General features: G+C 43.4%; 1 protein-coding gene across 8 annotated transcripts in view; it reads right to left on the bottom strand.

Annotated features, from left to right (window-relative positions):
- Window positions 1–24439, bottom strand: part of RIPOR1 (RHO family interacting cell polarization regulator 1) — a 96430-nt gene that overhangs the window by 41186 nt on the left and 30805 nt on the right. For 2 of the 8 annotated variants that reach the window (XM_033158857.1, XM_033158856.1), the window contains exon 1: window positions 17624–17789. The exons of 3 other annotated variants lie outside the window; for them this stretch is intronic. In XM_033158857.1, coding sequence (XP_033014748.1) covers window positions 17624–17774 — 151 coding nt within the window. In that variant the 5' untranslated portion in view covers window positions 17775–17789. Of the gene's footprint in view, window positions 1–682; window positions 809–16946; window positions 17005–17328; window positions 17348–17623; window positions 17790–24439 lie in introns of those variants that run through there. 3 more of the 8 variants (XM_033158860.1, XM_033158858.1, XM_033158859.1) reach the window with 3 other exon arrangements.

Genomic DNA, 24439 nt, shown 5'->3' with positions numbered 1-24439 from the left:
CCAGAGCTCTAACTTTCCTCCCCTGATTTATAACTTTTAAACAAAAAACCTTTTTCCCAACCATAGTAACAAAATTCAAACAGTAACAAAATACTACAATCCTACAATTAAACAACATGCCATTAAGCAAGAGACAAAGTTAGTAACTCATATACCACAGAAAACAAGCTTTTGACCTGACACTCACTTAGCCAGGTGCACTGAAGCATGGCAAGAGAGAAAGTCACCACCGGCTCACCTGGGTGGTCCCTATCTCCTCTCCAAGCTTTTCCTTCCTTGTTATCCACTGGGATTTACGTAGTTTAGAATGAGCCATTCAGGCAAACATCCCACCTACTGCCTTGTCTCAGGTTCAAAGTTTGTCCAGTATTTACGTAGTGCTTTAAAAGGTTTCTAAGGTCTTCACATGCATTACTGGACCAATCCTTAAAAAAATAAACTTATCCGGCTGCCTAGTCAGTTTTATCATATTGCACATTTGAGGGTTGCTGAAAAGTTGTAATTTGCCTGAGGCCACGTCCAGACTTCATGGCAGAGGCGATATTTAAACCAGAGAAGTTCCTGGCTTACAGTTCCAACATTTTTCAGCCTGGAACCCCCTTCCCAAGACTTTCATTTTAGGGATCCCATCACAATGGTTTGGAAGTCAGGAAGAAAAGAGAACATATTCTGAGACCATTACCTTTGTATTTCCCTTTCATCTTGAAGCTGGGGTTAGTGCATCACCCACATTGAAGACTGAAGCAAGGCCTTGAGTACCAGTGTTGCTTGCTCTCATCCTTATCCCATGAAATGTGGCAGGGACAAGAGCTCCCAGCCAGCCAGCCAAACAGGGCAGTGTGTCTCCTCCCACGCTTCCCTCCTTGAAGCCTGACATCACTGCAGTTCCTGCTACTCCCAGGGTGAGTCAAAGCCACACAGCCATGGAGAGGAAAGAGAAGGAAGCCCTGCCTCTGGAGGAGGCGGGGAAGAAAGAAGACACATCAGGAAGACAGAGAAGACTGTCTAAGAACTTCCAAGAACGTCAACCGCTGGGTTGTTTTTCTTTTTAGCCAAAATATCACAGCCCTGGAACAAGAACAGAAGCCTTCATTCTTTCAGAACCCAATGCTTCAACATGAGGCCCACTTCCATTTTTTCTAAGCATATATAGTAGTAAATGCTGAAGTTCAAGCACTTATCATGACAACACCCCCCTCCCCAAGCAGTAGAGCATCTGCTTTGCATGCAGAAGGTTCCAAATTCAGTCCAGGCAGGGCTGGCAAAAACTCCTGCCTGAAAATCTAAAGGACTATAATCACCAATCCATGTGTATGCTGAGCAAGATGGACCAATGATATGGCTCAAGTATAAGGCAGTTTTCTGTGTTCCTTTATATGCCCCCAAGTTGAGTCCAGAAACGCATGCAGAAATGTGGATTTCTCTCTCTCTTTTACACAGACACACACACATAGTAATACTACCCAATGCACACTACCCAGTTTATTAGGATCAGCTGACACATCTCACTTCATCTATATAAATTTGTAAAAGACAACAGTAAAGCTTAATGCTTCCTATCACCTCACTCCCTTGCCAGAGCAGAGTTTTCTCCAATTAGCCTGGCATTCGAGAAGGTGTCATCCTAGAGGTGAGACTTTGTGTCCCATCCCCCACCCCACCCCCACCCCGCAACTAACCTGTTCTCTACTCTGCTCATCCCACCCACCACTTTAGAGTGACCAGATGCAAAGGAATTTACAGATCTACAGCACTGTATTTATTAACTTACTGGATCACTCATGGCAACCAGAGATTCCACACAGGGGAGTGAGTGGGCTGGCAAGGGGTATGTGTGGATCTCTCCATTCCTCCTCCCACCAGCCCCCACTTTGCTTCCTCTGAAGCCAGCATGGAAACCAAGTCTGTCTCTCGTCCACCAGCCTGTACAGTGGTACCTCTGGTTAAGAACTTAATTCGTTCTGGAGGTCTGTTCTTAACCTGAAACTGTTTTTAACCTGAAGCACCACTTCAGCTAATGGGACCTCCTGCTGCTGTTGCGGCACCAGAGCACAATTTCTGTTCTTATCCTGAAGCAAAGTTCTTAACCTGAAGCGTTATTTCTGGGTTAGCGGAGTCTGTAACCTGAAGCGTATGTACCGGTAACCTGAGGTGCCACTGTATAGCACAAGGCACTTGCTTTAACAAGCCTGTTGAGAAGCTTCCTCTCCTCTGTGGTCATCATGGAAACAACAAGCTACTAATTTCCTTAGCAGGTTAGTAAAAAACACTGCATGCTAGTAACTTTTGTGGGCTTATTTACAAGGCTGTTTAAATAGCTACATAAGAGGCGGAATGTTTACAGAGACAGCTTGTCATGCAGGAGTGCGAAAACCACACCTAACTATTTTTTCCTTCACAGCTATTGAAGATAAAGGAACTCTGCCTCCTTAGCATTTGGTCACCCCCTTTACCTCTCTTTCCTTCTTTAAGAAAAAGCCCCAGTCAGTCACCGCCAAACCACAGCCCACTCATGCAGCACACCAATTGAAGATCAATACCCCATATCTTTTTAATAAACGAATCTCTGAGCATGTCTAGATTGCCCTGAATACAGTGATTATGTTCTTCATAGCATACACCCCACAACTCTGATTGTGAAGCACAGGTGTAAAAAGGCACAGGTCCCGGCCAGATATGAATCTCCACACCTTCCTCTTTGCAAATTAAACCACCAGTTCTGTTTCCTTATGGTCAAGCAAAGCTGCGAAGCCCCAGGCTTTGCTGGAAATGTCACCTAGTGATGCACCCAAGACATGACTATGGGTCAGACCTGAAAGAAAGGAGACACAATGCCTGTTTGCCTGAGCTCGGCTCCTTCCCTGCATCTCATACACACACCTTCATTTCCACATTCTTCCTTACAGCAGAGAATTAGGTCTGTGATACAAGGAGATGTAATTTTGAAAAACAGGGCTCTTGGTTGGCCTTAACGATTTGGGCAGGTTATAGTAAAGCAGGGGGAGAGCTGGTCTCTTAGCACAGCTGTTATGGGAAGATGTCAGAAGACAACAATGGGGTACCACTAAACCTTACCCAGAACACAAAGGCAACACCCAAGTCCTTTCAAGTAAAAGCTTTTGTCATCCTGTAGAAGGAAAGTTCCCTCCCTGGCTGCCTTCCTGTACTATGGTATGAAAGAACTACTTAAATGGCCACCTTTACTCACAGGGCTTCTGCTTGTATGCAGCACATAGCAATCAACCTAGTGTCCCCCTGCCTCCAGGGGCTGGAAATATATTCTGGTGCTACAAATTGCCACAAACATCCTTAGTGCAGCTTTTCCACAGCTAGCAGCATGCAAAACCCATTTGAAATCCAGCTAAAGCACAGTCACCTCTAGCATGCTAAGCCAGCAGGGTTTCTCCCTCCACTTCAACCCATATCACCTTAGATACACAAACATCTATCCGTGCCCCCAAGTTTCCAGATGAGCTGGCACACCTCCACAAACCATCCACAAACCTTTAAGTCTTGAATCCTGCGGAAAGAAAGCCAAGGCCTGACCAGTTGCCTACACCTTTTCTGTGTGAGCTCAGATTTAATCAAAAGTAGCCTTTCCCAAGGAAATAATCTTGCAAGGTGGAAAGCCCCTCAGAGAGCTCACTGTTGTCCGGAAGTACCACAGTTAAACTCAAAACAGGCTCCTTTGAGTTCTTTGAAGGAGTCCCCTCTACTTTCTCTCTCTCTCTCTTATTCACTCATGGCGCCATCTGTAGGGTGGCGATTGCATAACGACAACACAAAATAAAAAATAAAAAAATCCTTCCAGTAGCACCTTAGAGACCAACTAAGTTTGTTCTTGGTATGAGCTTTCATGTGCATGCACACTTCTTCAGATACATGCATATGCACACGAAAGCTCATACCAAGAACAAACTTAGTTGGTCTCTAAGGTGCTACTGGAAGGATTTTTTTATTTTTTATTTTGTTTTGACTATGGCAGACCAACACGGCTACCTACCTATAACGACAACAGCTAGGCATAAATAAAACTTACAAGCAGCATGTTTTTGAGCTCACTAGAACTTGTAGTCTTATTCTTATATTTATATGAAACCCACATTCCATCCTCCTATCCATCATTGGTCACATATAGTATAAAGAATTATTTAGGCTGGGGGCAAGAATGAAAAAAAGAGGGCGGAGAAGGAAAGGTTGTTTTGGGGTGTGGTGAAAAAGGCAAAACTGGCAGTTTGTAGTAATCTTGAGATGAAGTGGAGGAGGTAGGCAAATAAATAAATAAATAAATAAATAAGATGAAGATTTAATTAGGCTGGACCAGATACCCTCAGCCTGGCACCCTCCAGACATTGCTGGACTCCCAATTCCCATCAGAACCAGCCAGCACGGCTAATGGTCAAAACCTCTGGAGGGAATCAGATTGGCCAAAGTATGGGCTACACCACAAAAGGTAAAGGTAAAGGACCCCCGACAGTTAAGTCCAGTCGCAGACGACTCTGGGGTTGCGGCGCTCATCTCGCTTTACAGGTGGAGGGAGTCGACGTTTTATCCACAGACAGTTTTCCCGGGTCATTCAGTGCAAAACAATTCTCATGTTGCACCAGAGTTTATTAAAACAAAGTAACCAACGACAGCTCTTCCTTTGAAAATAAAAGATACTATCAGAGTTGAGCTCTATAAGGGATGCACTTAAATACCACCCAACTAATCTGTCCTGATAACTAGCCTGCTTTTGTTGACTTTTTGGTGAACATATCTGGTTACAAAGGAGGAGTGCCAGAGAAGTACACGAGATGGAAACCAGGAGCCCCTCACCACCTGCCACAACTCCGGAAAGCATAGCCTGGACCTTGCCTGCTCAATGCATCCAGGGTGAGATTCCCTCCATTCATCAGATTTCAGCAAAAAAAGGAAAGGCGTTCCCTCTCTTCCTTGAACCCAGCCCCAATGATAGAATATTCCACTGTGATTCACCAGAGTCCACCCCACTTCCTGCTTCTGTGCGCCTTCCCTTTAAATACCCAGCCAAATAAGGAACTGGGAAGGTGGTTTGTTTGTTTTTAAGGCGCCTTTAGTTCTTGTACCCTCATTTCCTCTCCAGCCTGTGTTAGCCCAGCTTTCTTCCTCCAGTTCCCAAGTACAGTTCAATCCTTTCAATGTGGATCAAGGAGACCCTGATTCTCCTCTACAAAGCCACCCAAATAGTGTGTATCACCAGACACCTCATTGGCCACAGCAAATTCACTCCCAAAGCCCCTTGTGAAATACCAACACACAGAGAGATCCATTTGGCCTCCCATCACAACCACTGACCCTTTCCAACAACGTGCCCTCAAAACCCCCAATTTGACCTGTCTGTCTGATGCAGATGACTGGGTGACAACATAGCAGTCAGACAGGTATTGCCAGCTTCATGGTAGCACGTGCAGCACTTCTGTATAAGGACAGGTGCTGAACACTTGGAATTCCTGTTCCCCAGCGGATGCTGAGCTTAGCCAAGTTCAGGACAGAAATTCCTGAGTGATTACGCATGACCCAATCTGTATTTTGGCATTTGGTAGGATGTGGAACAAGACTCAATGTGGCAGACCTTGGTAGCTCCCAGACTAGAAACAAAGTGTTTGTTAGTTATTTCTGTTATGGGTGTGTTGAGAAAGTGAGGGAACGGCTGCTATCTGCTTCCAGTGTCTTCAGAAATGGCAGGAGCTAGTGAACTACCCTTTTGCCAGTTGCTAGTTTTTCAGTTCCTAAACTGAAAAGAACCTTACATACATTACACTAGAAGAGCACTTCTCAGCTATAACATGCAACATTTTCTTGGATCAAATCAAACACACCCTCTGAAGCATACCCTTTCTGTGACCATACTAACCGATGGGAGGACAGCCACAGATAGGTCTATTAGCCCTGACAGCTAAATTGAACCTTTATGTTCAGAGGCAGAATACCAATGAACACCAGTTTCTGGACAGCAAATGGCTGCTGCCTTCATGCCCTACTTGTGGGCTTTCCAGAAGCATCAGACTGGCGGCTGTGTAAGACACGATGGTGGTGGCCTGTCTAATCCAGCAGGACTCTTCTAATGCAATAAACTAGAATACTAAGAAGGCACGTGCTGGTTGCATCCTGCCTTCCTGACCTTTCCCAAAGCCCAAGCATCATCCAGAAGAACATGGAACCTGTGGCATTTCACATATTGTTGGATTCCAGCTCTTAACAACTCCAGCCAGCACAGCCAATGACAAGTGGTAGTGGAAGCATAGTGCAAGAAACATCTGTAGGATCATTGTTTTGGTATAAAAATGTTGATTCTTCTGCCCCCTTCTTATCAGTAGTTTACTTATTACGGTTTTTATTATTCATTCATTCATTCATTCATTCATTCATTCCAACCAACCTCTCTGGATTGGGGGAGACTAAATTTTCTTTTTAAGCCAAAATAAACTTACAGAGCTTTGTTGGGTTCCCTAAAACTCCAGTTCTCCCAAAATGATTCAGCGTTTGGGACTCAGTGGTACAGCACATGCTTTGCATCCATAAAGTTCCAGATTTGATCCCTAGAATCTCCAGTTGGGGACTGGCAAGATTCCTGCATGCCTGGCAGCAGATCTCCAGAACTTTATATAGAAAATGCTATGCCATATAGACCAAAAGTCTGACTCTGTATAAGGAATCTTCCTATGCTTCAGGAATGTAGTTGAACTGAAGGTTGGCAGTAGAGGGCAGTGTAGAGCAAGCCAAGCTGCTACAATCTTTGCAAGAACAAGGACCTGTTACTTTACTCTCCCCACAATGCCTAGGGGCTCCCACAAACCACTGTTTCTAAGAACATGAACTAAGGTGCCCTCCACCTAGATGAATGAAGAGGACAAAATGGCTTATTTATAATTAGGTGAGCAGGCTGGTAATCAATAGCTGAGTGGTAACATGGGCTATGGACAGCCATTACCCTGTGTCTTTGTTTATGGCAAAAATATTGAACTTGAGTTTGGAAATTCCATTTTAGCTACCAGAACCAATGCATAGAATTCTCTTTTGCACCTCCAAAATAAGTTGCAGATCAGCTTCAGTAGTGGCACATCTCCACAGATGGCCCCCCGCCCACATATCTACCGGTAGTTGCACAAAACCCATCTCACTCAGCCCACAGAGGCCATCCAATAGGTGGCGAAGGCAATGCTTTTATTCTTTTTTTAAAAAGTTTATGGGTACTCACACAAAATGTTTAGGGGTATGCGTACCCCCAGAAAAAAGCACTTGGCTAAGGGATCCAGAGGATGGCAGATGAGGGTACAATGATGGTACATGGATGGACTTCTGCTTTTTCTGAAAAATATTCAAACTGCAGGCTTTGTCAGGTAATCAACACACTGGCAACTCAGTATTTCCGCCCCCACAACCTAACCTTGAAAAACAGTTATTTAAATCAAAAGCCTAGTTTCCAGTATCTGAAACACTACAAAAAACCGTTGTTATACAAGGTTCTGCTTCAGGTTCCTACCGAGCCAAGGCCTAAGCATGTTCATGCAGATATTAAATCCCCAGAGAGTTCAATGGGACTTGCTTCCAATTAAGGATGCTTTGGTTTGCAGGATAAGATTCTGATCTAAGTACCAGTGATAGGCTTAAAGAAGCTGAAAATGAAAGGAGCAATAAAACAAAGATAGAAGAGAAGGCAAACTGGCTTCTTTCCTTTTTTGAAAGCCTCTTTTTTATACTAGCTGGAGAAAAACAGGAGGGGGGGAAGGGGGAACTATCGCAACCAGAACTAATGATGTAAATGTACATTCACATTTACATAATTTATTTTTAGTGCCAGATTTGGTCCTGCCTGCTTCACCTTGGACTAGCAGCTAATTAACCATTTATTCATAAAGCACTTTAAGGTTTGCAGATCTGTTTTTTTCTGACCATCTTTTCCCCCATCCACAAAAGGCAGCTTTAGACTGAAACAGGCTATGCCATCTCTCTTGGGAGAACACGGTGACAGGCATGCGAGGAAGACAGCATGCACTGAGCTGCGACTAAGGTTAATGGGCTCATCCAGACTTCCCTCCACCCCCACCACTCTTTCAGCTGGAGAAGAAGACCCTTTAAAAGAACTCCAGTGGTTCCCCCGCCCCCAATTGAAAGGCTGCTCCCTGAAGCATCATTTGATGCTAAAAGCTTTCATTTCATTCGGGATCTCCAATGTGAGTGCAAGAAAGAATTTATTCATGGGTAAAAAAAGAGCCTGGCACACTCTACCTCCTTCCCCATCTGCTTCTGCCCCGCCACCCCACAATCTGGGCTGACTCATATTTAGAGCGTTTAATGCCTTCTTACTGAGGAACACAGAGTGTATATGGGAAACAAAGCAACAGTTGAAAGGAGCACAAAGAGGGGCAAGGCAGAGAGAGGAAAGAAAGAGTGCAATCCTATCTGTTTGAAAAGATTGGGAGATAATGAGAGAAGAAAATAAATGACTGCTTTATTTCTTACATAGATACCTAGGAAGCTATCATTGGTACATCTATCTCAGCACCCTCTAAACTGACAGGCAGCAGCTCTCCAGGGTCTCTCCCAGCCCTACCTGGGAATCCTGGGAATTGAACATGGGACCTTCTGCATGGAAAGCAGATGCTCTGCCACTGAGCTACGATACTTAACACTCAAACCCACCAGTCCTGCTATGTCTATACTGGGTCCTCCTCTCTTGGCCTAGAACAGCAGCCTCCAGGCTTTGTTATAGAGAGGCATGCAGGTCCTTGGAAGTTGCTTAGGGTTTCTCAATACAAACATAAATGCACATGAGATTACCCCCTGCCCACTCCAGTCATATGTAATCATGCTTCTAGGAGTTATCCTCCACTTAAACGGCTGTTACTCTAGGAGAATTGCTCATGAAGCCACTGATAAGTCTTCAACATACAGTCTATCACAACAGTCACCAAGCTGGTGCCCTCCAGTCATTTTGGACTAAAACTCCCATAAGCCCCAGTCAGCACAAGGAGAGATGTAGTCCAAAACATCTGGAGGGCACCAGGTGGGCGAAGGCTTGTTAATCAGAAGTTGAAACCTATACATTTAGTTCTATAGAAAATGTTTCAAGCAGCTTTTCAGCTATGCAGACCCTCAAAATAGCTAAAAATAAAATAGTAACAACCCTTCATAAAATAATTCATTGGTAAATCACATACTACCCATGCTATCAGCAGCTTCATACCATGTTAAACATAAACAGACCTAGTTCTTAGAAGGCTTGGTGGAAAAACTGTATTCACAGACCTCCTGGTGATTGCAGCAGAGAGGGTCTTGCAAGGGAATTCTACAATGCAAGCCCCCTATCCCACCCCACAAAAAAGCTAAATGGTTAATCTTATTGTGGATGGTGACGGCACCTATAGCAACATCCCTCCTTGTGAACCTTAATTCACTGTTGCAGAGTGGGGAGCCACTCTGGGAATGTGTTTTGAGAGCAAGATATATCTCTGGAGAAAGCTGTTCCTTAAAGCCTGTGGCCCTCCAGATGTTACCAGGATCCAACTTCCACCAGCCCCAGCCATATAGCCCATGAAGTCATAGTCCAGGAGGGTCAGGGGTTCCTCTACCCTACCTTATGCCGGACCAATTACAGCAGCAACGGGGGACCAGCAGCTTAAATTTGGCCAAGAAGCAAAGTGATAAACCCGTAAGTTGACAAGAGAATAGGTGAAATGAACTGGAAGCAAATAGCCCTTGACACAAGCAGGGTCCACTGACAGGTAAGCTGTTTTATGGCAGGGCTGGGTGGGATTCAGGCTTTCAATTTGCTTTTTTTAAACACACACACACACACACACACACACACGGGAAGAGCCACCAACTGGAGACAGTTGCAAAATATACACATTTCAAGTTAAGGACGCCTCTCAGCGCATTCCAAGCCCAATAATTCGTTCACAGCAGGAGAACTGAGCTCACAGTGCTTTCACACTAAAATTTCACCCCTGGTTAAAGTTACTTCTTTTCATCAGCCTTCCTGGTGAAAAGTTGGTGATGCAGCCTCTCTGCTGTTGCTCTGGTTAGACTACTAGAAGTCAGAAAACCTTTGCAATCTACTATGAATGGCTCTGAGATCTACCAGCAAAGCTGGCTCTACCCTGCAACATAGGGCAAGGACACTTCAGGCTACAGATATCACCCCACTCTCAAGGCTAAAGAGGTCCTTAGCCCTCTCAAATGCCTAGGGACTGCAGGAACTCTTATCAATACCACACGTCTCAGGGGAAAGGTTCTTCCTTCTTCCCGCTGCACACCAGCTCGTTTGTTCTCATTAAATTTTAACAAGAACAGAGCTCTAGTGACAGAGGCAGTGTATGTGGTGCTCTCCATATGTTTGTAGTTCATCAACTACATCTGGGCAGCCACATGTCCCCACCCCTGTAGTAGTATAGGTTTGCTACAAGAAGACTATTCAGTGCATCTTCCTGTTTTTTTATCTGCAAGGGTCCCCTGGTAATATATTCAGATTAAAAGCCCCGCACCATTCTCTGTTCAAAGTTGGAAGACTAGACACAAGCCTGTGGTACCAAATTCACCCATGCCCTGCATCTAATTTGAGGCACAAACACAATGCTGTTATCCCCACCTGCACACCACTTCCACTTCTAAGGCTTGGTGTCCCTATTCATTTCTCCCAGAATGCTACCATGTCTTTCTTTTAGAAGCAATCAGTATTCTCGCAGCCCTGTTGCTTCCTTTCCAATCCAGAACAGGCGAAAAGGAAGACAAGGTAAGAAGCAGGGAGGTTTCCAATACACTCAGAATTTCTCTCTCTGGTTTTGCTGCCACAGGCCATTTTCGAGCCAAGTGCTATTCACAGAATTTGTACGCAATGTGTATCCACAACAGAGAGAATTGTGGGAAAGGGAATTACCTTCTAGGGTTCACTCCCATCCCTAGCCAGTAGCACCATCTTGGAATCGATGCAGTGAGGAATGGTTGAAAGAACTGGATATGCTCAGCCTAAGTTATAGTAAGTTAAGGAAAGACATGTTTGGGATCTTCAAATATCTGAAGAGCTGTAACAGAGAAAATGAAGCACTCGTTCTCTCTTGCTCCAGAAGGCCAGGCCTTGAAACAAAGGCTGGGAACACAGGGAAGCAGATTTCAGCTAAGCCTTGGGAGAGGCATACCAATGATATGAGCTGTCTGATAGTGGAACAGACTGCCTCCGGAAATGGTGATCTTTCCTTTTCTGGGGACCTTTTAAGCAGCAACTGGATAGCCATCTGTCAGGGAATTTGCAGTAGCTTCACCCCAAGTTTCAGATTCTGAACTGAGGGGGGAGGTGGACTAGATGTTCTCCAAGACACCTTCAAACTCTTGTGACTCATCTCAATTTCCGTGTGCAGATCTCATCCAATGAGCAGGTCTATAGACTGCTCTGCACATGGATGCACTCAAAACATCCTATGCTCTTTATTTCATGCATTCACAGGCTCTCTAGGACAAAGCTGGGTAAGCCCATGAGTAAAATGTGGCTTACCAGGGCTCCCAATTTGGCTAGTGAGGCCATTTCCCCCAAGACATGCTCACCACCCCACACTTGACATCAGATATGAGGCAGGCACTCATGTGGCAACAAATAAACATTTGGGAGCTTATTGCAAGCTCCCAATTCTTCCTTTCAGCTAGAGCAAGGTGGGCTCCCACTCCCAATCAGCAGTGATGGGAGATGAAAGCAATTTCCATTTTGCAAACAGCCCTGCACTACTCCTTAGTTTTTGTAAGTTCAAAAAACAGTGCAGGGCTGTTTGCAAAAGGGCTTTCATACAATCACACACTGAGCCTTGAAGCCCCAATAACTGGGCTTCAAAGCACAGTGTCACCAAACATCATAGACATACCAAGGTGATTGGCAGAGAGACAGCTCCACTCACCTGTCAAATCTGGCCTGCTAAGGGTTGGAGAAGATCAGGATCTAGACCAGAAGAGATTCCCCACCCCTGCTCTGCGCTCCACCAGTGACACTGTACACTACAAAATGGCAACTATCCTGATGTGTTCCCTGCACCATGATGTCTCTGCTCCTTTCACCAGCAACTGAAGCCAACTTTTGTAGCTCTAAAGTCCTGCAAGGCCCTCAGGCTGTACTATAGCAGGTGGGCATTAAGCATGGAAGCTCAATGGCTTCTGCATGCTGCCAAACACTGATTAACATTGGCCTTGCCAAGAGCAAGATGCTTGCCAAAGGAGCTGGGGACAATGGGACTGTGCGAGCCAGACTGCCACTGATGCAGTGGAAAGAACATGAAGCAGAAACGAGTTAAATTTATTGCTGCCCATGGCTGTGATGGAAGGTTCCTCAGACCACTACCAAGAAAACAGGCATCAGATTATGCTGCAATAAAATATATGGGCAAGTGACTCCCATGATGCAAATAAGAACACCTTACTCATTTATTGTTGGTAGGAAACGAGCAAATAAAGGAAATACTTATTTTTTTTCTGCAGCAAAACCTTTCCAGCATCTGTCTGGCACTCAGGGAAATAATAAAGGTAGACAGAAGGAAAAATTCAAAATCCACAATTTAAAGTCTTATAAATCATCTGAATGGCCTCCATTCTTAAATTATGGTACTCATCAAGAAACAGATCCTTAAAAATGCAACTCATTGCTGCACCTCAACACCAGCACAAGCTGGTAGCAGCTAAGAATGTGAACCGAGATGCCCCTACGTTGTGGCTCATCTCATCCATGGACTCACCAACTGACCACAAGAGAAGGCATATTTTCCCATCCTCAAATATCCAACCCACCCACCCCCCAATAATACTGATTTATTAACAATGACCTACCTTACTGGATTGGATGCCTTGGACTGCTGGTTGCCATCTGTTAACCCTACCTATTTCACCTGGTTGTTGTAATGATAAAAAGTACATTCCCCCCCCCCCCCAGCTCCACTGTGGAAGGGTGAGATAAAGTAACTACCGGTAATAAATATACACAGACAAATTACATCATTTTCTAGAGATGTGGCTGTTTACCTTGAATGAGCCAACAGACACACACTATTCCCTTTCCATGTTAAATAGTCCCCCCGCTCTTGTAGTCTTAAAGCAGAGATGAGGAACCTGTGGCCCTCCAGATATTGCTGGACTACAGTTCCCATCAGCCCTAGCCAGACTGGTCAATGGTTGGGGTGATGGGAGGCAGAGTCCAACAACAGATGTTGCCCCAATTCAGTCTTCAACCAGTTATAAATAAGACATGAAGTGACACTTGCCCACCCTAGGGTTTTTCCACAAGAGATAAAACGAGCACCAACAATATTTAGCTGATCCTTTGCGATACTGACACCAGCCCTGATGCAGAGGACTGCAGAGAGCAGAGGCGGCTTCCCAAGGGCACATTTTTAGAACAGCCTTGCTGGGAGCAAACTCAAAGCAGAGGTCAAAAGCGGTTAGGAAGCTATTTCTGGCTTTAACCTGGACTTGGTCCACTGAGAGCTGCAGTGCAGCATGCCCATCCTGCAGTCCTTTTCGTCCTAGGCATTGCCAGCCTGACCTGCCAGCAGCCCAAGGGACAGATTCCAACAAGACTATTGCAAGCAGCAAATCCATCACAGGTTCATACAGAACAACTGAAGTCACGAGAAACACAATTCTATTGCAGCACAGCAGCTACGAGGGAGGGCAGAAGTTGAGTATCAAGAAAGCATCACGTTGAAGTAACTGCATCCCATCTGCTTAAGATTTATATCAGTGACTTGGCACTAGGAGTGGGCAGATCAGTCCATTTCTGGCCTGTATAAACTTTGTGCATGTTGTTTGTGTATAGATGTGGGTTTTTTACCAGTTCTATACCAATTATTCTAAATATATTTTACCCTAATATAACTCATTTTGGTCCATTTTTGTGCTGAGAACTCTACTGCAAATCTCAGAAAAGTGTTGTATCCAACATTAGTCCTACTGGTTGCACACACACTGGAATTAATTAACTTAGATATATTAATTTCAGTGGGTCTACTCCCAGTTTAACTTGGCTGAATGCAACCCAAGGTGTGAAATCTGAAGGATAATTACATTTCAATCTGTGTATTGGTCCGGGAGGCGTGAATTAGGTCAGTTCGCTTAAAAATGCAGACCGCACAAAATTCTTCTCCATCCCTCCTTGGAACTTATAAAGTGTACAGCACAAGAGAGATGCTCCCATGGAGAACTATGCAAAAAAAAAAAAAAAAGCACCACTACAAAACACAGACTCAGGGATCTCATAAATGCTTTGACACCACAAAACTTGACCTAAGCAAAGAGTTTTATTCCTTTGTGGAGGGCTCCTGCCTACACCTACACATAAACAAGCACAGATATATACAGAGACCACGTGTTCCTGAATTGTTCTCTTCTTCGCCCACCTCTCAACTCCAGCCCAGCCCACAAGCAGCTTTGCAGCAATTATTTCAGCTAATAAGCTGTCATTTGGCAGAATCCACGTGGCTTTTCTACATAATCAACCAGCACAAGCATTGTTTGCTGTTGAGGGCTCAGGAAACGACTGCAGTCTAATTATTCTACAGACCTCCCATTACGGGGAGGAGGGAGAACTTGCAAGATTAATAGGATCCTTTAAAAAAAAAAAAAGCCTTCAAGAAGCCAAGAGACAGAACAGATGGCCTCCTCCATTAAACACAATATAGTTTCAACTACCGGTATATAGCCTTAGTCTCTGTTCAATCGCATAGGTTCCCAAAAATTGCATTAAACATCTGTTGGTCGCATTGGTTCTGGTTATTAAATGCTACAATATACCCGTTGTCCAAACTGCAATTATCCAAATGGCATGGTGGTCTGAAATAGCTGTATGTTCCCACACCTGTTGATGTAATCCAATGTAAATAACCACACTGGCATTCATACAGACTTTTGCTAATCCAAACCCATCGATGGGGTTAATAATGATAAATAAAACAAAAACAAAAAAAATCAAGATTTTGCACACATTTACCAGCAAAAGGATTCACCTTTTTCTCCTTTCTACACATTAGTGGGCTATTTCTCACTAAGGCAGTGTTTCACCAGTTCCACCCAGGCTGGGCCAGGAGCAGAGATGCTTTACCATACAAAACAAATAAATCCCTGTTCTTAAGAAGCTGTCATGTCAGAGAGGTGGTTTACACTAGAAACACTTTCCCTCAAATCTAGTTTACTATATGGAGGGCTTGTTTTGTGAACTACTTATCAGGGAGAACACTTCTAGTGCAGCCTTCTCCCTGACATGCTACATTTCTAAGGGCAAGGATTTGTTTGTTTGTTTGTATTGAGGAATGCAGAATCCTATGAGTCGCAATATGAAGTAAAACTGCCCAGATGCTGAGCTACAACCCACTTCAGTAAGAACTAGGAGCTTTCTTCCTTTCCTTTTTGCTTTTTTCTTCATTTTCCCGCAACACAATCTGCATTAACAAGCCTTCTTCATATCTAGCTTGGCACCTTACTCCCACAGCGCAGAAAATCAGATGTGGGAATCAAGTTATCTTGCTGTGAAAAGAGATACATGCTTTTGCTTTATTGGCTTAATTATTTAAATTTAGTTTTATTGTAAAGCACTGTGATTTTATTGTAAAGCACTGTGGGATCAATACATTTTATAAAGGAACAAACAAATAAAAGCCACCCTTTTCACAACTAAAAGAGACATGAATGTATTATAAGATTTGGAATTTCTTACGTCTTTTAATCCTTACCCAGCTAAGGGGCTATCATGTGGAGGATGAAAAGCTTGTTTTCTTTTGCTCTGAAGGCTAGGACCCAAACCAATGGATTCAAGTTACAAAGAAAGGAGATGCCGACTAAACATCAGAAAGTATTTTCTGACAGTAGGAGCTGTTCAGCAGTGGAACTCTCCTTCACTGGAGGTTTTTAAGCAGAGGCTGGAGGACCATTTTTCATGGATGTTTTAGTTGAGATTCCTGCATTGCAGGGGGGATGGACTAGATGACCCTTGGGGTCCCTTCCCACTCTACAATTCTATGATTCTACGAACACAGAGTAGCTAAGAGAATGCTAAGCTTACAATCAACAGTCTTAAACAAAGGAAGAGGGGTGATAAAATCCAAGGGTGCTATAAAATACAATGTGAATCATAAATCTGGTGCATTCAAATAATATATGGACTACACCAGGGAAATTTCTGTAATATTTTCAGAGCAAAGCTCTGCCCAGTGAGTGTTTTTCTTCCTCAAACAGATTTTTGGCAGAAAATGAAAGAACAATTGCTTGCCGCTGAAGAGGCTGAGGTCAGATGGTAAGGATTATAAACACAGTGGCTGGCAGGCTGGCAGTTCTCTACAGGTGAATATGCTGGTGACTTTGCCATAAGCTTTGCCATATCGATGACTACTAAACCAGAGGGGTTTGGCATTCTCTACTTGAATTCATTAACTCATGGCTTTAATCACAAGTTCAACCAAAAAAACAACAACCCTAAAATGCAGGCCTTTGACCCTGTACCTAAGTTATTTTCAAAGCCACAATTTGCTTGGCAAAATAACCTGTTCCATTTGGCCCGGGTTTACACCACATACAAATGTCACAATCTTCTAACTCCAGATCAATTAAGCCACAGAAACTACCACACCCTGATAATGTATTAAGGCCTGATCTATACTGGGAATCTTAAGGCTGTAAAGAGAACTATACCACTTCAGACTGCAACTGGGCAGGAAAAGCAATTATGAATGCTCTGCCATTTTTAAAAAAAGCCACCACCCTATGCTAAGACTCTTCCCTGTTGCGGTACTTTTCTATTTGCTAGGAACTTTTCACATTTTACCGCCATCATGTCTAAAGTGGCAAATTCTATTCTACCATCTTACACAAGAGGAAACAGGATGCAACAGAATGTTGGGCTTGGACAGCAAATCTCCCACCAGCCACAAAACCCACTACAGAACGGTCCTTGGGCAAATTACCATCACTTCCCTTAAGATTGTTGACAAAACAGAATAAATCCATATGTGGTGCCCTGAATCCATTACCCTGGAGGAAGAAATAAAATGTGATTTTAAGAAGTATATTAACAAGCCATCACATGGGTCTGAATCCCCATTTCACCCAAAAAAAAAAAAAAAGTCTACTAGAGAAACAGAACTTTTCTCTTTCCAGAGTTCAACCACTATGGCAGCAAGCAAAAATAGGGAGGCTGAAGGATGCCAAGGCAAAAACCAGTCTGCTTCTAAGGATCTTGAAGATGTGCTCTTAGAGAAACAGAAACAGAAATCTGGGTTCTTCTGCCTTCCAGAGACTCCCATCAACCCTACAGCAAAGCAAGCAAAGTGAAATTCAAGCTTATACCCATGGCTGGCAGGACCATAACAAAGCTCTCCACCCATCACTAGTCAAGAGCGATAACCGGTTTCAGTAGCTGCTTCCCCCCAAGTACCACAACCTTTGCACTCTATCTCCTGCGACTGAGGTAATGTATCTAGTCAGCGGTTGCATCTCAGCCAGCCCAGTTACAAGCTAAATACATACCGCTCACCAGATATTAAAGTGCGGGGGGGGGGGGGACACTCGGCTATCCCAGAGCTGTCTGCCTTGTCTTTAAGTTTCACCTGTCAAAATGTTTGAGGAACCCCTGGAGACTTACATGTCCAGGTGCCCAGGCAGATCAGGCAGGGAGAGAAAGCGTGTGCGGCTCTTGTCGCGTTCCCTTTGTTCCACTCCCATGGACAGAGAGAAAACACTGAAGTCTTAAAGGCACTCGCTCTGAAGCACCCACCCCCTCCTGCCTTTGCCATGGAAACCGTCCGAAGCCATGTGATTGAGACAGGAAACCAAGGGGAAGCGCCTCCTTCCCACACCCCTCCTCAGCCACACGGGAAGGAGACAGGAGGCTGCTGCCATGCTGAGTAAGATATAACAAGGGGAGGCTGCATTAAGGCAGGTCCCCCATATCTCTCACACACAAGATCCCGGACCAATTCCGGGCAATCTGTTTAAAGGCAAAGCTCACTGTCTTCCTTTTGAGTCTGGCATCTCTTTGCCATGGGATCAGATCTCTCCAACTTGGCAGAACAGCGTGGAGAAATGTTGGCATATCGCAGAAGAAGAGTTTGCTTAACGCTAGCGGGGCCGGGCTTACTTTTGGAAGATCTGTTGGGCAGGTTTTCCTTCTGCTCAGAGTCTGGTTGAATACCATATTTGTGGCCAGGAAAGAATTGAAGCTCTATCTCAAACTGGCTAGGAACCTAAGGTTTGGGTTTGTTTTGTGTACACATGGGGTTTCTTTTGGCATCCCACTGCAGTATGTGGCTTGGCTTACTTCCTTAAAGCTCATCAGATATATTTGTTTTGTTGGCATACTTCTGAAGTGCACCTCTTCTCTGTTTATGTCATATTGTCACCTTGTTTAATGGGTGGCTGTCCTTTCTTTAGGGCAGGGGATTGAGCTATATGGACCCTCCTGCTTTTATTTTTAACTGGGGGGGGTATTCTCCACAGCATCTCATGAAAGGGGTAGGAACTTGGACCATTTTGTTTTGCAGCCTCACTAAGTTATCTGGTCTAGCGACTCCTGGGTATGCATTAAGAAGAACGCAGGAGCGTTTGCATGGATAAAATTCCCAAGTTCAAGTTCAATTCCCGGTGTCTCCAGTTAAAATGATCAGGTGGTTGGTAACAAAATGGACCTCTGCCCAGGACCCTAGAGAACCACTGCCAGAGTAATGATGAGATGGACCAATAATTCGGCTCAATGAATTTATGCCCTTCATCTTGGGGGACATGCAAGAGATTGGATATGCACAGCTATCAACAATGGACACATTTAGAAGAACAGCAGCAAACACATCACAGAGGCTTGCAACCCTATAGTTGTGCAGTCCAGCTTTGCTGATACAGGAAGGAAGGAGGGTGGGTTTGGGTTCCTTCTAAGGCTACCCACAATGCTGTCTCCCTTGGCTCAGGAACCAGGAAGCCACTTGATTGAACCTTTTCTACTAGGCTTACTGAAGTTTAAATTTACCACTTGACTGGCTGAGGACTTCCCTGTATGTAGCTCAGATTCAGTTTCAATGCCAGGCAACAGGACAGTTTTAAATGCATGTATGGAAATGGAAAATTTGACCTGTTTTGTCTTTTTATTCAGAACAGACCAAAAGTGCCAAACGTGGGACTACAACCAAAGACATTTCACATTCCATTGGTTACACCCCAGTATTTCCTTTGATCCAGCTGGGCGATTCTAATCCTTAGGGAGCTTTAGAATTGCAGTCCCTGGCAGAGTCTTTCACAGCAGCCGAAGATAAGGACCAAGCAGAAGGCGACTCAGCAGTCACATCCCCAGCCCCCAATCTGAGTAATCCATTGGCTCATCCTCTTGCACGACTAAGAGCAAGTTAACAACACTCTGGAGCAGCCTAGAGGAGACCAGGGAAGCAGCATGGCTAAGCTCCAAGGCTACCTTCCCAGTTATGCCATGAGTCACTATGACCTGTCCATTCTCTCCCCCCTCCTCGCTGCCAAGCAGTACCTGCGACTCCCCTGTGCCTCAAGGTGCTTCTGCACTACCTTTCCCCCTCCATCTGGAATTGTGTCATTACAAAAGACTCCAGACAAAATGGCTGCCAAAATGTCATATTCCAGCATCTTCAGAAATAAAGGACAATTTTTTCTGACCTTCAAATTTAACACAATTAGAGGGCTAGCTTTTCACTTGTGTGGACTGGCAAACATCTGGAACGAGAAATGGCCTGCCAGGAAGCTGGCAATGTAGCGGGTGCATTGCTTCACTTGAAATCATTACTTTTTTTAGCACATGTGGATCCCTTTTTAAAAAAACAAAATAAAATTCTGCATATCAGCTTTTCAAAAGGATTATGTAACTACATTTAGCCTCCCTATCTCCCCAACCTCTTTCCCACTAAGTTGCTCATCAGCAGTATTTTAACTATCTTTGTATGTTTCAATTCCACCATTACATGTTCTGAAAGACAGTCCCTGTAAACAGTATCACTTTTCAACTGCCAGTACAGTGGTACCTTGACTTATGAATTTAATCCGTTCCGAATGCACATTCGTAGGTCAAAAAATTTGTAAGTCGAAAAAAGAGATTTTCCCATAGGAATGCATTGGAAACGAAAAATTCGGAAAAATTTGTAAGTCAAGTAAACTGCATCTAAAATTCATAAGTCGAGTAAACCCCATCTAAAACCGCCAACGGATGTCCTTCGGATGTTGAAAAATTCGTAGGCGCGTGGGCACTTTTTTCATTCGTAAGTCGAAAAATTCGTATGTCGAGTAATTTGTAAGTCGAGGTAGCACTGTACTGGCTTGATCTTTTTTCAATGCCTCTCTTCCCGAGAGTGCACATGCATTAATAAAAAGGTCAAAACAAAAAATGAATGAATGTTCCAACTTTTCACTTGGAATTTTACAAATATCCTGGCAATCGAGTGCCGCAGCTGACACAGGCAACTTTACCATAGTAAATCATGCAAAGTTGACTACATATACACCAAGTGACAATGAAGTTGGAAACTGGGAATTGTGAAGTCCAAGTGGAAGCCTCCTTGGTGTTATTTCCAGGCTTCACAGCTTGAGGCCTAGCTGGGGAAAGACGATTGCAAATTTAAGAAGCATAAATGAAAGAAATTCTGGGTACCAGTGTAACTGTTGACCAGATGACGCCAGGGCACTGCTATATGCAGGCTCCAGCAGGAAAGGACCAGTTTACACAAATACTTCTATGGCTCATTACAAAATTTCTGAGTTCAGTGTGAGTCAGCCTGGCTCCTATTTCCAATGAAATGTACTCTGGAATGGAATAATGCTATGGAAAGCCAGCTTTTCTGTCTATCGTGCTTTACTACCATTTCAAGGGTGCCCAGCTAAGATCAGAGTCAACAGGAACAACTGTAAAAAGCAAACGCTTTTCAGTTATGAACTCAGGCTTTCCCTTCTGTAGAGTTTGGCAACAGGCAGCCTCTGAGTGACTCCTGCATAGGTGTGTACTGGCAAAGTCACTTTAAAACTAGACCCTGTTCCTAGCCATTCTCAGCCAATGAACAGAAGGGAACTAGAAGGCAAAAGCGTTTTCAGCATTTATGCTTCCCTTTCTCTCCCTTGTGCACAATCTGGAAGGAAGAGGACATGCAAACTGGGGGCAGGGGAGGAATGAGGAAGTCTGAAAACTGAGGCAGTCATAGAAAAAGAAACCCGCCACCTGTTTATAAACATAAACAGATATGCCATGTGGTAAAGAGCAATATCAGGAAAATTAAATTCTCCTTCTGATATAGGCAACAGCATTCTTTTAAGTTTATTACACTTTTGAAAATAGGCTTGGTAAATGTGTAGACCAAGCAAAACATAGATCATTTGTGCAGTACGTGTATTTACCTTATTCAGAATACTAAATTTAAGTAGTGCCCATCTTTACAAATCAATGGAGATGTTGTTATTAACCTACAGTATTTAAATTTAATTTAATAATCTGACAAATATCTGCAGGAACCAAGATCGCTAAATACATTAGAATATTTGGGCACCAGCAAAAACACCAGTTAGCATAGAAAGCAGGCAATTTGTGATCGCCCACTGGCATTAATTCATATTTTAACCTTTTTCTCGTATATCCAGAAATTCTACTAAATTTATCAGTTAATCTCATTAATTGCAAAATGGATGTTTTAGGTCTACCAACAAATAGTAGCAAATCATCTGCATACAAACCTAATTTAAATTCCACTTGCTCAGGCACAAAACCATAGATCTTCCTGTTCTGTCTAACTGCACCTGCCAACAGTTCCAAACATGGATCAAATATCAATGGAGAAAGAGGGCAGTCTATCTTGTACAGTACCTTTCTCTATATCAAGCAAATCCGAAAGGATTCCATTCACCCTCACTTGCGACTTAGGATAGTACAAAATTTGAATCCACTTTATAACATCATGAGGAAATTCAAAAATTTCCAAAGCAACATAAATGGTGTCTTATTTATGGCCCATCAGCTTTGAGTATTCAGCATCCCCTTAACAGCTGGAAATAATAATTGGATCATCATAAAATACCAAACCAGTTGCTACTGTTTATAAATGTTTATTTGAAATGTATAAAGTAGAAGATCAGAAACTTATGGGACAATGGAACCATGAATTAGAGTGTGCCATGCAAGCTAAACAATGGGAAATTGCTTTAGAATCTATACAGAATGTTTCTTTAGATTTAAAATAGAGATTGAGTCAGCAAAAAAACTGGCATTTTGGGTATACTAGACTCCACAGCAGTTGTATAAGAAGGCCCTGTCAGATGCTGGAGGAGAAATGTTGGAAATGCCTCATTGAGACATATGATGTGGGTTTGTCCAGTGATACATCCTTCTTGGTTTGAAGTTGCTGTTCATATTAATCTTGTACTGGAGAAATCAATGATATTTGCAGGTGTTCATGCACTTTTAAATTATATTCCTGTACATGGAGACTAAAAGCAGGACAACAGAAACAGACTTTATGGGTGCTTGTGGTTGCTAAGAGACTTACACTTCATATTTATCTTGGAAGGATAAATATTCACCATACTGTATATTATGCAATTGTTTGAAGACCTTATTGCCCTTGCTACATTTGAATCTACTTTCTATAAACACCAACTTTGTTTGGATACATTCTCAGAAATTTGGAGGGCATATATCCATTATGTATGTGTAAATTCAGATGGATGTATTGATGTTTATTGCTCTGTGAATGTGAGCTGACGATTTTGCTTTTCTTACAGCCCTCTTTGTGTTCTTTTCTCTTTCTTTAATAAATTTGCAAAAATAACAGTTATATATGTGTGTATATAAAAAGGCACTAAAGTTGAGCAATGAGAAACAGAATGTGATTATTATAATGTACCTCTCATGTGAGCAGGAACAACATTAATCTCTCCCTGTCTCTGAAACATAAGCAAAGTTAAATGTAAAGCTTGAGCAGTCTGCTGCCCAATTCTTTGCTGAACATATTTCTGGAGGCGGTTGTGGTGTACCCACTGTTCCTGCGCTATAAATTACAGCAGCTGGAGTCTGTGGGCATCAGTACAGCATTGCTAAATCTACTCCCTTCTGTGCAATTAGCAGTTCCCCTTAAAGTCTGAGGACATTTATAGGACTTAGGAACAGAGATAATGTGCTTCAACACTGCACATGGCCCAAAGGAGGACGCCAACTTTTGCTAAGGTGTGGCTTAATCATCTTTCCCCACATGACAACAAATTGGGGGCAGAGGGAGAGAGAGAGAGCAGCTGAGTAGCACAGCACCTGCTTTGCAAGTTGAAGATCCAGTGGTCAATTCCTGGCATCACCAGTTAAAAGGATCAGGTTGCAGGGGGTGGGGAAAGACCTCTGTTGGAGACCCTGGAGAACTGTTGCCAGTTAGAGTACAATATTAGGAAGCTGCCTTCTACTGAGTCTCATCATTGGTACATCTAATTCAGTACTGTCAACACTGATGGGCAGCATCTCTCTTGGGTTTCAGGCAGGTCTCTCCCCGCCCTACCTGAAGCTGCTGAGCAGGGTTAAACCTGAAACTTCTGCATGCAAGGCTTTGACCACTCAGTTATGGTCCTTCCCAAAATGGCTAGAGCAGAGTGGACAATACTGGATGAAATGGACAAATAACTTAACCTCATATAAGGGAGCTTCCAGTGTTCCTCAGACATGTAAAGAAAACCATTCTGCCACCATTAACTTTAGGCAGCTAAAAGTCTGCAAATATTATCTTACTCTCACCAGGACAGGCAAAATTTCAACTAGGAAAAAGTTGTGAGCTGCTGGATGCTGTGCCAGCTCACCTTGTATAAAGATCCTACTTCGACAAAGCTACAGTTAGCTTAACCTTGAGCAGCCTAGATATTTATAAGTAAAGGCCATATGATGCAAATTAAAAGACTAAATTATGCAAATACATGCTTTTCCTAATTGTACAGTTCTGTAAAGCAGCCAGAATTAATAGAATTTGTGAATCGTGTTTACACAAGTGTTGAACTGAAACAGCACATTCAAACAGAAAGATTATCATAAAGTGAAGATTCGCATTCAGGTTTTTACAAGACCCAGTCACTCACACTTTTACGACATCCTATCCACTGAAGCATGGAAAATTATCTGCCAACAAAACTACAATTCTCTAGTAAGAAAACCAAATTCAGTATTTCAGCAAATCAGCACAACACATACTTGGGCCTGCATATCCTTGCTCTGTACATATTACAGTGGAACCTGCCATTTTAATTTTTCTTTTTATCAAGGTCCACCCACCACTGCCAACCCCAAAGAGTAATGTTTTGCGAAGAGGAAAGCTTTGAGTGGTTATGTAATACATAAAAGTACCCAGCCACCTTGTACTGAGTCAGATCACTGACCATTCCAGCCCAGTAATATCTACAATACTCTGAACAGTAGCAGTTTTCCATGGGAACCTAG

The sequence above is a fragment of the Lacerta agilis genome, chromosome 8 (genome assembly GCF_009819535.1).
Source record: "Lacerta agilis isolate rLacAgi1 chromosome 8, rLacAgi1.pri, whole genome shotgun sequence".
Lineage (NCBI taxonomy): Eukaryota > Metazoa > Chordata > Lepidosauria > Squamata > Lacertidae > Lacerta > Lacerta agilis.
Note: the sequence above shows the minus strand (reverse complement) of the source record. Positions and strands in the feature narration are given on the sequence as shown.